Source organism: Accipiter gentilis, chromosome 23, assembly GCF_929443795.1.
Source record: "Accipiter gentilis chromosome 23, bAccGen1.1, whole genome shotgun sequence".
NCBI lineage: Eukaryota > Metazoa > Chordata > Aves > Accipitriformes > Accipitridae > Astur > Astur gentilis.
Genome location: NC_064902.1, coordinates 9,912,736 through 9,927,092, shown reverse-complemented (window position 1 = coordinate 9,927,092; position 14,357 = coordinate 9,912,736). Strand labels below are relative to the sequence as shown.

General features: G+C 34.8%; 1 protein-coding gene across 1 annotated transcript in view; it reads left to right on the top strand.

The window, feature by feature from the left end:
• Window positions 1–14,357, top strand: part of ERC2 (ELKS/RAB6-interacting/CAST family member 2) — a 527,385-nt gene that overhangs the window by 391,025 nt on the left and 122,003 nt on the right. Inside the window, exon 15 of the mRNA XM_049826970.1 lies at window positions 1,264–1,398. Coding sequence (XP_049682927.1) covers window positions 1,264–1,398 — 135 coding nt within the window. The remainder of the gene's footprint in view (window positions 1–1,263; window positions 1,399–14,357) is intronic.

The window sequence follows — 14,357 nt, the reverse complement described above, 5'->3', positions numbered from 1 at the left end:
GAGCTAAACTGTGGCTTTTTGCAATTGATTTCAGTCTCTTATCTTTACTGTTCACCAAAAGTGTCTATGTGCAAAGCAGACTTGCTTGTGCTTGACCAACTCAAATGATGTCCACACAGGGAATTGGCACAAAGTAGATAAAGCTTCTTCAAGACCAACCTTTCTGCTATAGAGTTCAGGTGAGATTTTTGAAGATGACATCGAGTGTGTTAAGACTGCTATCTTTCCCTCAGTCATCTGCATGATATTAATTGTATATGTCTCTGATTCTTCTTATTTTGGAAGAGGTCTTTGAGAGTTGACAGCATTTTCTTCTGGGTTTTGTTAGTGCAAAAATAAGTAAAACTTGATTAGAGGTTAACAAGTTTGCCTGAGACAGCCTTCAGTCGTACTAACAGAAAAAATCAGTACTGTATCCACTGGTATTGTGCAATTGGTAGTAAGGTTTTTTTGTTGTTATGAGCAAGGTTTGAATTATTCCAGTCTATGTAATTCATGGTATGGCATAATTGTAATAGTGATAAAGAGCGGCGATGTATCTTGTTATCTCATAGTGACATAGATTTTATTATCTGTACACAGCAGTAGCTGAAGTGTTGATCTTTTTTTCAAGATCTATATCTAAGACTTACTTTAATTCAGTAACATGTGTCAAGTTCCATAATCACTTATTTCTCTAAGTGCCTGTTTTTGTATCAGTTAGTTTGCAGATTCTTTTAACTTACTGTTTAGCAGGGTGATCCTTGTGTATAGTTAAAATAATTAAGCCAAACAGACCTTTTAATATAGCTATTGTTGTTGACATGCGTCAGTAGCTAACTGTACGCATTTGAAGGACACTTAATATTCCTTTCAGTGAGATTTTACAAGTTAATTGGCAAGATATAATAACAGACTGGAAAAAATAGGAAACTGTTCTAAAATAGTAAATTTAGAAAAGCTGAATGTCTTTGTTGACACCCTTCAAACTCAACGTCCTTGATCATATCCTCTTCTGACTTTGTGCAATTCTACTCATGTGAAAACTGAGACAGAAGATGTGTACCCATGCTTTGTTCGCTTTTTCTATTTCTGTTTCCTTTACTCTGTAAGCCAGCAGTCCGGACTTCTATTGTTAGATACTTACAGCTACAAAAAAAAAAAAAAAAGAAAAAAAAGAAGAAAAAAAAGAGAGCTTAGAAAGAGCTAAGATCTTCCTAAAACACTGTTAGAGTAATATATTCCAGCATGTAATAGAATTGTCTCACTTTACATCTTAAACAGACACAAAACAGAATGAAACTGATGGCAGATAACTATGATGATGACCATCACCACTACCACCACCATCACCACCACCACCATCATCGATCTCCTGGGAGGCCACAACACTCCAACCACAGACCCTCTCCAGATCAGGTTAGTCACCTCTTTTTTCGCCTTCAGTTTTATAATTTTACTATTTTGATATTTCAAGATAAAATAAATACTCCAAAGAAATAATAAGCAAGTGATGTGTTCTTTGAACTGAAACTAATAGTTCTGGTATTTATTTCCATCCCTGAAACAATTTAAACATTATGGCCTTTTGTCTGGTGTCTTACATTTTTCTTCCCTATCTTTCTTTAGAAGTTTTGCAGCTATTTTCAGCATTTCATAACTCAACTTTTTCAGAAGAAAATCAGTGAAAAATTTCCTGCTTAGTGATTACTAGTGATTTCAGAAGTATGCACTTTTTGTAATAATTTTTTTGTTTATTTAAAGTAAATGGATTAATCGTTAGTATTGAAAAAACTGTGAAGCAGTTCCAATTGGCAACTTGTAAACCAATGGTTCGAAACTGTTTTTGAAAGTATCTTTCTGTTGAAGCTTTCAAATAATAGATATAGCTTAAAATCAATAGTGATGCATTTTTAACTAGGCAAGAGAAACCAAATTCCTGAGATGTTTTAGTTTAAAAATGCTTAGTAATTCAGTACTGTTCTTCTTAGAATATTCTTCTTAGTGCCCTGTGTTTCAGAAAGGGCTAATAACTGTCCTAACATGGTCTTCTAAAGTATGTTAAATGAGCATGCTAGCATTGAACCTTTTCTTCTCTACCGAGGGTGAAAAGACATCCATAAGCCCAATACTGTGTTGGTTTTGTAAATTTCAGTATTTCTTTAGAGAGAAATACAATTTTTTTAAAATTGTAAATATGTAACTAATTTGCTTTTATTGATAATATTTTAGAATATTAATGATATGAAAGTTAAGTGAAAATTAAAATACAAGTTTACTGTCACATAGTTTTAAATTAATGTTTACACTGTATATATGTTTGGAATGAGGAGGTCGTGATGTTCTGTGGTTTATTAGCATTCCCACACTTTGTCTTTTGGAATACTTTAATGTGGTTTTTCAGATAATGTTGCTGTCAATAGGCAGAAATTGCTAAGTGTCCAGCATGCATGCTCAGTACTTCTGGTTCCTAGATAATTGGGTGAAGCAGACATCTTGACCGAAAAGTTTATTGTTTTGATGTGCTTGAAACAGATGTTTCCAAACACAAAATGCTGCGCCTTTTATTTCTGGAAAACTTAAAGACCAGATCCACCAAAAGTAAAGTATCTGCTTTAATTTTATGGTTGTCATACTGAAAATAATGCTATAGTATTGCTATAGCTATAAGTACTAATGTTATAGCTAGTTATCATTATAAAGTTATAGTATTGCAAATAATAAATTCTTTAATTAATGATGTAATTATATAAAATAAACATTATATTTTTATATACACACACCAAAATAGTATTTCAAATTCTAATGACAACTTTATCTCATCCTTAAAATACCCTTCTGCCAGTGAACATGTTTTCGTAATTGTTTTCTGAGGTGTCTGATACTGCTAAAAATTTGTTATGGTAAAAAATAGCGCTTGTGTGTGTACATGCATACATGTATGTGTATGTGTGTATGAAATGCTAAACCACAAGAAATGCAAATGAAAGAAGCTGAGCCACAGTAGATGAAATTTCAAGAAACAAACTTATATTTTGAAATTAAAACATATATGTAAGCCATGCTGCCAGCATGCCATTGTTTCCAGCTGATACTGGGTGCCACTATTCCACTTTGAAAGAATGTGCTTAGTAAGTGGAGAGCTTGTCAGCTATGGATGGAGTCTGTCCTGAAGATGACTTTCAGATTTTAAAGGTAGATGTTTTTTCACTATATGACTCTCTAGCCTACTACAATGAGTGAGAGCTGAAAACTGTAGGAGCTTTGGGAGGAACTCAGTCATGGTAGGAAAAGGAGGAAAGTTATCCATATATGTATTTGTCTGGAGTAGGAAAAACAGTACACGTAACTCTTTTTCAGGTAGAGAACCCTGGGGAAAAATAAAACATTGCTTTTATACAAAGAATCACTCTTTGATACTAAATTAGTTTATAAGTTCATAATGTCTGGGTAGAAATAAAAGGGAAAAACATTGGTGAAAGTTACAACGGGGATGTATGATAGACTACTTAATCGGGAGTGGGAGACAAAGAGGCAAATGATGCTTTTTTTTAGAATGACCAATAGAGTTGTACTAAAGACAGGAACTGATAAGTATGAGAAAACTCAATTTCTTGGATACCAACTAAAAAGAAAAAAAAACCCAACAAAACCCCAAAACCTGAACAACAGAACACAGAATCCTTCAAGTTCCTGGAATTTGTTAAGAACAGCTTTTTCTTTCAGAAAGTGGAGAAGGGTACTAAAGACTTGTTGTCTTGGTTTTAGTTCTGTTTCTGATTAACAGAGATAAGTTGGCTGAGTTTACAAGAGAAGGCAAAATTGTCTGAAAACGACCATGAAATAAAAAAAAGGGTTTGGCTTTGTGCAAGGAATAGAATGAGAAAAACAGAATGAAGGCAAGAGATGTGAAAAAACAGGTAAGAACAACCTCTGTGTTACTGAAACCCAGACACTAGTTTCAACTAATTCAAGAAACCCAAACTTGTAAAGAAAATTTGAGGGACAAGACAATGTAACAGAGCTAACATTTAGTGAAGAAGGTGCTTTTCAATGCACAGTAACAGGTTATTCAGGGAAAAGAATGGTTAGGAAGCATAATGAAGGTCTGTGTCAAGACATATTCAAGAACTTATAAAACTTAAGAAATTACATGAATGATGGAAGTCAGTATTAAAGATTAAAGATAGAGCACACAAAATACTAGCTATTTTACTAGTATTTACTAGTACTAGTATTCTCAGTTTTACTCTGAACTCTTTATGATTATATTTGACAGCTCTCATGTAGGATATAGGAGATCCTTGGAGTCTTGAGGAAGGCAAACTCTGTTCTCATCTTTACAGATAAAATGTATGGGGATTTAGGAATAATTATTTTAGACCCTGGATATTGTGGAATAGATTATTAACCAGTGAATCAATAAAAAGCCTGTAGACGTTTTACTGTTCATTTTCAGTAGCTTGATGTCTGTATCAGGCTGCATGACATTATCTATCTATTTACCCATCTCAGTGTATATCAGATTACTTCATACTTGCTTTGCCCTTATCCTGTTTTCCTAATCATCAACTGGTGGTTCCTATCCTAGACCAGATAAACTATTTTTATGTTACATTCTTGAAGATATGAGATTGTTTATCAATATGTACTCACTTTATTCTTGCAATCTTTCCTAGATGACAGTTTTGGGCCACTCTCTAAAACAGAATGCAGGTCTAGATGGCTGTTACATGGCATACCTATCCTATATTTAGTCTGCCTGTATTTGTCAAGGACAAATTATGTCAAGCAAATCTAATTTCCTTTGATAGGGTAACTGGCATTGTGGCTAAAGAAGAAAGTGTAGCTGTGACATACTTTGAATTTGTAAGGCCTTTAATGCTGTCCCACCATATATTTGTAATATACAAATAAATATGTGAATTTGTAATGTAATGAACATGTAATGTAAAATGCATTGCAATAATAAAAGCTGTAATTCTAAATAACACTATTTTAATTAATTATGAAATCACCATGAGATTGGTGTGCAACTGATACAAATAACATGCTACAGACAAATTTTCTCTTACTCATTGTCAGACTGGAGGGACAGTTATGGCAGGATCCTTTATCTGCTTCGGTGGAGTATTTGTTTAGAAATTATTTCAGTGATGAAATAGAAAAAAACATGAATATTGTTGATAATGAACCAAGCTGCAAGAAGCTGCAGGCATAGTAGGAGCAGTTAAACTGCTCAATAAACTGCTCCAGTCTCAGTAAACTGGAGAGAATGTCTAGACTAAGTAATCTGAAATTCAGTAAAGACAAGTACATTTACAAGGGAGAAGTTGCAGGTACTGATGTGGCAATAGCATGGAAAAAAGGAATCTGGATTGCACAATGGAATACCATTGCAATGAAGTTGCATCTAATTCTGGGATGGATGTAATACTGGAAAAGAAGCAGGAAGCAATTCTTCTGTTCTTTAAAGCACTGGTGAGACCTAATCTGAAAAGCTGTATACAGTTTTGATCACCATGCTTTAAGAAAGATAGACACATTAGAAAGGGACAAAAGGAGAGCAACAAGAATGATAGGAGTTTTAGAGAACCTGACCTATGAGGAAGGCTTAAAGAACTGGGTTTGTTTAGTCTAGAAAGTACTAAAGGGGAGACATAAGTCTTCTCATACATAAAATGTTGTTATAAAGAAGACGATGATCAATGGTATTCCAGTGCCCAGTGGAGAAAGAGTAGCAGTGGTAAATTTAATTTTACCAAGAATAACTAGGTTAGTTATTAAAAAAAGGAAACTTTTTACTATGAGTCTAATGAATCTGTAAGTGGAAAGAAAGTGCGGACATTCTTTCATATACATGTAATGGAAGATCCTTTCTTGGAGATTTTTAAGAACAGGTTAGATGAATATCTGTGGCACATGATAGCAGCTTTATTTCATCTTGTGTTGGTGCATTGGGCTTGGAGTAGGTGTTCTGAAATACTGCCATCCCTAAATTTCCACAGGCTCCAAGAACAATGGATTACCCTGCCAAATACTTACTTGCAAAGCAAGAAAATAGGAGATCCATAGCAAAATCCTTGCTGAAATAGTCTTTGAGAACAGCACCGTCAATGATAATCATGAGTGAACTCTAGTCATTGCTTTAACTTACATTTCTCAATTATGGATTTATTTTTTTTTTTTACTTTCTGTGTTGTGTTAGTTACCTTTCCATACAGCATTCTTTTGTACAGCAATATGATTGCCATGTGCCCTACAACCTCTATTTCCCATTCAATAGTGTATTTCACATAAATTCTAGATATGTGGGGTTTGATGACCATAATCCAACGTACTGCAAGTGGTTTGAAACCACAGAATAAACTGAGAAAATTATAAACTTGCAAATCATCAGAGGGCATTTTAAGTTTTGTAAGGAGACAAGAAAGTGGTGCATATTGTAACATAAATGCCATCTAATTTAGTGAATGCTAGGGAGGGTTTTTGAAAGTCTTCTCACAAATTCTAAAGAGAAAGAGATAGTTGAACATACAGTGTTAATCTTGAAATATTTCTCATTTCTATGGGTAATACTGGATTTTCTAATTTATATGCTACATTTATATGGAGAAATACATGTATGTTACATATATAACTGTGAAAGTATGTATATGTCCATTTGAGTACATGTTTATTTATAACAAAGAGTAAGACATTTCCCACTTACTGATGTAAAACACTGTATATATGCTACTGTGAGTCTATACACCCTTTAAAGAGAATGGTGTACCACCAGTCTCTTGGAAGGAAAATGCACACACAGCCTGCTTGAAATAATGCATACTTTTTACACGGTGCTGTTCAGTTCAGGAATTGACGTTTTGTTTTAATGATCATGTTTTTGTTTTAACTGTTACTCGATATCATATCCTGCTATGGGCAGCATGTGGCAGCATGGTTCTAGATGTAGTAAAGTATAGGATCTCTGACTTCTCTTGAAGGAACTAGTTGGGCACTTTTTTCAGATGTAATGGATGTGTTTAGGTCTTCTGGCTGCTGCTAGAGAGCAAAGCCAAGTTTCCAGCCACTTCTTGCCTTTATTCCCTCTTTTTTTTTGCTCTTCTGTTTAGGGAGAGGTATAGGTTGGCAACCATTTTGCCCTTGTATGTCTGGACCTAAGCTCTGGGTAAGATGTAAGAAAACTTCACGAGCAGTAGGAAAACTCTGAGTCTCCTCTGCCCATACACATGGTCATGTTACAGTGAGTCATGATGTGTTCTCTAGTTATGTTGGTGCATCTGATTTTTATTTGATATAAATAAATTTCTGGGGATTGAGTGCTGCCACGTCAATAACATTGCAATTTTAACCATTTTTACTAGTCTTTAAAGAACTTGGAAAAAATGATAATTTTGCAGCTTTGCACTAAAAACTTAAATTTATTCTCTTCAGTTTTGGCTTGAGAGTTGGCAATCTTTCTTAAATTCCACCTGGAAACATTTTGGCAGTCAGTGTGTATCCTGGAGTGCGGGTGTAATACTACTAGCATGAAAATGAGCTTAATAAGCATTCTGTACTAGTTTCAGTTTCCAAGGAGTTGTAATATGTAGTCCCTTGTAGAGTGCATTACAGTAATCTAATCTGGATCGTTGCATCCAAGATCTATCTGGAACAAAAAAAAACCCCAAACCCATGGCTAAATAAATTTGAACTTCCAGATTTAGAAGTTGTCCTGCCCCATAGCATAGACTTCATCACAAAGCCTACTGTCCAACTCCCTGCCTCTCTTATTTCTCACCTCTACATACTTACTGTTTTTCCTTAAAAACTTTTTCTCTTGGCCTCAGCTGCCCACATCATCTTTCAGTTTTCTTCCTTGTATTGAAAATGTTTTGAAGGAAGTGCCTGTTTGTGTCACTCAAGTGACTGTGTGCTCTTGAAGAAAACTGCTGTTACCGTTGAAAGTTGATAGAAATCAGCACATTTGTATTCCCTGCCACTGCTGCCTTACTGTACTGCAGTCCTTTTGTCATTGTTTTTCTTGCACTTTTAGTATCATGACAGACCTGTAAGTTACTAACCAACAGGGAATTCTGTCTCACTAACCAAAAGTCTGGTCAAATTGAGACATCTCATTCCCTTTGGTTTTCTAATCTCAGAAGGCTTTCTGCCCCTCTATATTTGTAACCTGTTCTGAGTTTCAGGCTCTAGTCATCCATATTCACTTACTATTAATTTCCATGGGCACTTTACATTCCTTGCTGTCTCTGAAACAGTCCTTAACTTATTGGCACATATGACATCCCTAACTTTAGGATGGTCTCCATGTAGCAAATAGCATTCTTTTGCTATCGCCCAGGACTTTCTTGTTCAAGTTCATGAGATCTTTGCTATGTGGTCGAAAGGTCCTAAGTTCAAGCTACTACTTATGGACTACATAGTAAAAAACTGTAATTGATTATTTAAATTAAAAGCAGCATCTCTACATAAAAAAGGGACTTAAAAGAAGTTGTGTAGGTAATCTATGACATGTATGTGTCTAGGATATACTTAAGTTAGTTTGATGACATTCTTAATAGGAAGTTACGCTAGTTGAGAGGGCATATGGAAGAACTTGATTCTGCATCCATGCAGTGGAAGGCTGAAGGTATAACATCCAAAGAATTTTCATACTTTAGGACTTTATTGCCAGTCCTGATGATTATAAGAACTATCAAGTCTTCTTACTTCCCATAGTACTGGAGATTTTTTAAAGACATAAAACGTGAGGTTTTTCTCATCTCATATGAGTTTCCTGAATTCCCAAGCTATAGTTGAGTCAAAGGTGAATGCTTTTCTCCATGGTCACCAAGATTACAAATACATTTTAATTCTGTTTTATGATGAGAGATGATATTCTCATAAAAAAGAATCTGATTTTTAGAAAAATATGAATATCATAGGGTGTGCCATAAGGCTGTCGGAACTGGCTGCTTTCCAAAAAGTTGGCCCTATTCTTAGAAGCTGTAATTGAGGATGGAATGTCACATGGTGTTGTAAGCATGTAGCATGTCCTTTTACATCTTTTAATCCAGTCTGGCTATGTTGAGATTTTGTTCCTATTTAAAACATTTTTGATGGCCCTTCTACAAGGTGGTGGTGTTTAGAAGTAATTTGTCACAAACTCACCGTCAAGTTTTCCATTACTCTGAAATCTTAGCGCAGAGGCCTAAGAGGTAGTTCGAGGTTTCTGAATTATCCTCTTAAGGAAATGTACTCCTCATTAGGCCAGTAATGGGGCAGTGTGTATCTATGAAGCTTCCCTTACTGCCACTCTCCAGTCAGAAAGCCAACTTTTAAAGAACTGATAGCTGTCTTAGTATTAAATATGTGTCATTTTAAAAAGACTTTTGAAAGTATGGTGGTAAACTCATTCATTTGAGAAAAGAAATCACATGCAATGATGCACCAAGCTCGGCAACAATCTGTTGTGAAGTAAGAGTATGCCACTAAAAACGAACTTTTTGAAGAAGACCATGTGCTCTCAAAAAAAGTGTTTATTGATTTGTAAAGTGGTGACTGGTCTTGGCAACAGGTCTTTGTTCATCAACTGGAACTGCTAAATATCCTTGGAGTTGCTGAAAGATGATATGTGAAAAACTCTGAACAGGTCAGATGGGATTTTGTTTGAGGTGGATGACTTTGAAATCAGAGCCACAAGACAGTCAAACAACGATTATTATTTTAGTGCCTGGATCCTGATCTGCAAATCACTGTATTGATCCATATGTAATTTTAGGGGAAAGGAGTGGATGCTACTTTGTGTATTTTGGCAGCCCTGGTTGTTAGCACAATGCCATATATTCTGTGGCCATACTGGAAAATTGCCAACGTCAAACTCCTGCATAGGCCTCAGGAATATTGAAACTGGGATTTGCCTTTAAAAAACCCACAAAACCAAACAACGCAACTTAAAAGGAGGACAAACATAAAACAAAACAGATTATTTTAGCTCTTTCAAATAACCATGGTTATTTGAAAAGCGTAAAATTCTTCAAATTTCTTTAGGCTGTGAGTAGAAAGTTCAATCTGAGCAGAAGTTTAGTATCTGGAAAACTGAAATATCATATTTAGGAGTTTTCTGCAACATTAAAGCTTTGTCTTTTAGTTGTTCAGGAAAGAAGAAACAAAAATAACGGGAAAACGCAAAGCACCAGTGATATTTTAGTATATAAAAGGAGTGATATGATATAGCTGTTTAATGCAGTAAGTTGGAGTTACCGGCTCCCTCCCTGACCCAGATTTGTTTAATATTCTGCGTGTTTCTTTATCCTGTATGTTTACACGTTGTATTTGGGCAGGTGTGAGCTTGCTCTTGTCTGTTCACTAAATATATGTGAACTTGTTCTGCTGGTGCCTCAAGCTGCAAGGAAGCACGCAATTGCATTAGCACAGTGCTGAGCCTGCACTAAGCTCATTGGAGTCACATGGATTTATTTAATTTAGGAATTTGGGCAGGGCAAGGTTTGCTTGTCGGTACATTCAGTATAAACAATCCCAGGCATACCCACTGTAAATAACTAGTATTGTGCTGAATTAATTAGTGTTTTGAGATCTCAGGAGTGCAGTGCAAATTAGTCATATAAATGCTTTCACATTTTGAAGTATTTCCTCTAATTTTTCATCTTTGCTACACATATTCTCGCTCCAGAAGAACAATCTTGTGATTCATATCACACATTGTTCAGACTTGTTGAACTGAATGCAATAAAATCTTATTTGAATCATGGTCACCATTAAAAAGTTAATTTTCTGATTAAATTGTATGCCATTATCATAGCTATATTGTTTATTATAAACACGCTACCAAGTGGCAAATACTTCTCTTCTAATGAGGATGTAATTTCTAAGCATTTCCCAAAAGTCAGCAAATGTTATCATATGCTTATTTCAGTGGATACAGAGAAGTTTTCCTGCCTCTGACATCTATCTAAGTATTTCTGTCTACGTTAAAAAGAAAACTGAAATAGTCTTCCACAGAGGCTTGCCCAGATTTTGAGGATAATATGATTGGTTTCGAACCTAAATTTCATTGTAGATTACACTGTACTTGTGATGGAACAAAAGAAAGAGCCTTGAGATTTGGAAGAGTCTGTTCTGAGTTTGAATTTATCTTTCAGGGATACTCTAGTGCTTGATTTTGGTATTCTGCCTTTTTACAGTTACAAACATTATGCTCTACTCAAGGTTTCTCATTGTAAGTAAAAGGCAATAGAAGTTTGTAACATTTGTTAATGCTTTTGTTATTCCTACCTCTTAATTGTAATTATATCATAACCAGATGATTTTTCATATACCTTTTAGTTATATTAAATTTGTAATTTGACTAAGAGACCAGCTAAACTGGAGCTGTATTAAAAGTAAGAAGTAGAAAATAGGTTTTGCTGTCTATGATACCTCCAGGAGACGGATTTTGTATATTGAAAAGTTATACCTCTTCTTTGCTTACAGAAATGAATTTATTTTATGTTTTGAGGTTTAATGAATGTGATATAAATGTATACATACTGCTCAGTGTGTATATTTATATATATCTGTATTTATATGTTAGCTTTGCAGTCTTTTCCACATATGGAAGAATTTTTTGAGATCATGTTTAGCTATAGAAACCTCTCCCCCTCACTTCCCCTGAATGTGTGTGTTAGAATATACAACACTTATATAGAGGTTTACATTTATCTTATATTTCTTACTAGAAAAATTAGCTGCCACCATCATAGTCTAAAATAGGTCTTTAGACCAGCTGAAAGAGCCAAAAATGCATTTCTGGGAGACAGTAACTTGATAACAAAAGTTGCATATCTGGCGCTGGTTGCTTAAGTGAGATAACATGTCACAGGCTTTCACTACAAAGCGGACCATAAATTTTTGCATTGCAAATCTGATTTCACGGACCACTTCTTGTAAGAAGCATTGAGTTTCCGCTTCATCTAGTGATAAAGCTTTAGAATGCATGAGTATCTGGTGAAACATCTTATTCATGTTAATGCTAGTCTGGGTGTTGTAAAGTAAGTGGTCAGAAACAACCTTTAGCTTACCCCCATTGCCAGTATTTATGTTTGATTTTAACCTAACTATATACAAATAGAACAAATGGTGAGATGGGGGTTGTAGTCATTTTCATAACTGAGTGATGCATGGTTACTTATGACCCCTTCTGTTATGGATAGGTTTGAAAATAGACCTGTGACATAAATCCATATTGCTGAAGCAATTTTTAAGATTTATTCAACTTTTTGAATATACAAATGAAACCTATAATAAAGACCTTCTAAAACTCTACGCACCAAAGCCTTAAATGACTCCACTGTTACTCTTTCCCCTTGCCAGTTACAGGCTCAGTTCTTCAAATCCTTCATGCACAAACCTCTTCTGTAGTCAATTGTTCTGTGTGTGGAGAGTTCGTGGGATTTGTCCTCAGCTATGTTTGCTCCTAGAAATTGAGTAGCAGATAAAAGACTCTCTCAGCTCTGAGAGATTCTGATTTTAGATTAAGTTCTTGATTTGAAAGACACGTCATTGCTTAGCAGGTAGATTTCTGTGTCACAAGGGGAAATTAATATTTGTAAATGTAATTGTTTGCTGTAAGTAGGACAGTTTCACAGTCCAGAGCTAGTAGTTACATGTTTAATGACCCATTAGTAGCCACAGATAATAAGGAGAGTAGCGTAAATCAGTCATCAGAAAGTTAGTTCAAGAGATGAGCAGGTTATCACTAGATTTATTTAACCCAAGTTAAGACATTAATTCTTAGCATGCCAGCACATGAAAGGGAAATGTGATGAGCCTTGTCAGGAAGGGTCTTCTATTGTGGGAAGAGAGCCAGAAAAGCTTAACTTATCAAGTTTTTAATGTTGCCTGTGTTGCAAAAGCTTTTGTCTAAAAGGAGATTAGGACTTTTTTTTTTTCTTTTTTTTTTTATTTTTTTTTTCTTTTTTTTTTTTTTTTTAATTTATTTAAACAATGGATTTTATAAAGATACTTGCATGCCACAAAAGTGTGGGGATGTGTGCTGTACTTCAACTTTGTGGAAATATTTGCTGTCTGTTTTTTGAGTCATTTTCACTATATTCTTCACGTAACCAAATTTTATACACTGGTGGGCCTCATAGTAATGCAGAATTTTGCAGTCTTTGACTGCATCTACATTGGGGTTTTAGTTCTGATCAAAAGTGCAGATGTGAATCAAATCTCCTGATCATTCCTACTTACTGCACTATGGTTCATATTCAGAAGCAGTGTTGGAGTGGGCACACTGAATTCCTTTTTGATTAAATTTAACTGAAAGATGCATTCCAGGAAGTCCCCCAACACAATGAAATTGCTAAAGGGAATCCAGTCTTGGAAATAGAGCAAAATTAATCCAGAATACCTCCCCCAAGACAGGTGTATTGTACAGATGCTGATTCTCAGTACCAGTTGTATTGGCTATAGATCTGTTGTTGCTGCACCACACTGCTAAATATAACCTGTTGCAACTATTTCATGTTCACCAGTAATCAAGAATATGCTATATGCAGAATGGTTATGAATAGGCTTATAATTTCTGGCATCTGATTATTACAATTTTGTAGATATACTTAATCATGTAGACCATGATCAAAGTTATCCTTTGTTTCTAACCTGCTGTGTAATGTAACCCCTTTTATCTGAAGGCCGCTGTCTCAATTTACTACTGAAACTGATGAACCTTAAAGAATTGATGGCTGGGAAATATGCCTGTAAATCTTGTATTGAGATACACTTCAATAATAAAACAGAGGCATCTTTATACAAACTTTCTACATCTGTATGTAGCTTTTTCCAAGCGCTATTCTTTAAGTTCCTCATCCTGCTACTTTGAAGCCAGTTTTGAGGTTTTGACGTTAGGTTTTGTGGCAATTAGATCAGAACAGTAAATCATATTTAGTAACACTAGATATTTTTTTTAAAGATGTTAAGCAAATATGGTAAGTAGCAGCACAGAAAAAAGGAAGGACTAGCAAAAGGATGAAATAAAATCAGTGAATTAATAATCTATAAACAGCCCATGTACAAAGGCTTTCATAGTATTTGAGATTATGCCACTGTACTGTACCTAATTATATGTCCAAATTAGAGACTTGGATGTCAGTCCTAAAAATACAATGCATTCAATATCGTAAATATTTTGAATTTATAAGAAGTTTATAATAATTAAGCATGTATACTAATTTATCAATTCAAATGGTATTTCTTGAATTTTGTTTTTTCTCTTTCTGCTGGTCTGTAATTGAGATTTTGCTTTGCAGTTTTTGTCATTGAATTGTTATTCTTGGCCCTATAAACCAATGAAAGATCCAAGTTTAAAAAGCAGTTAATGTACACAAACATTA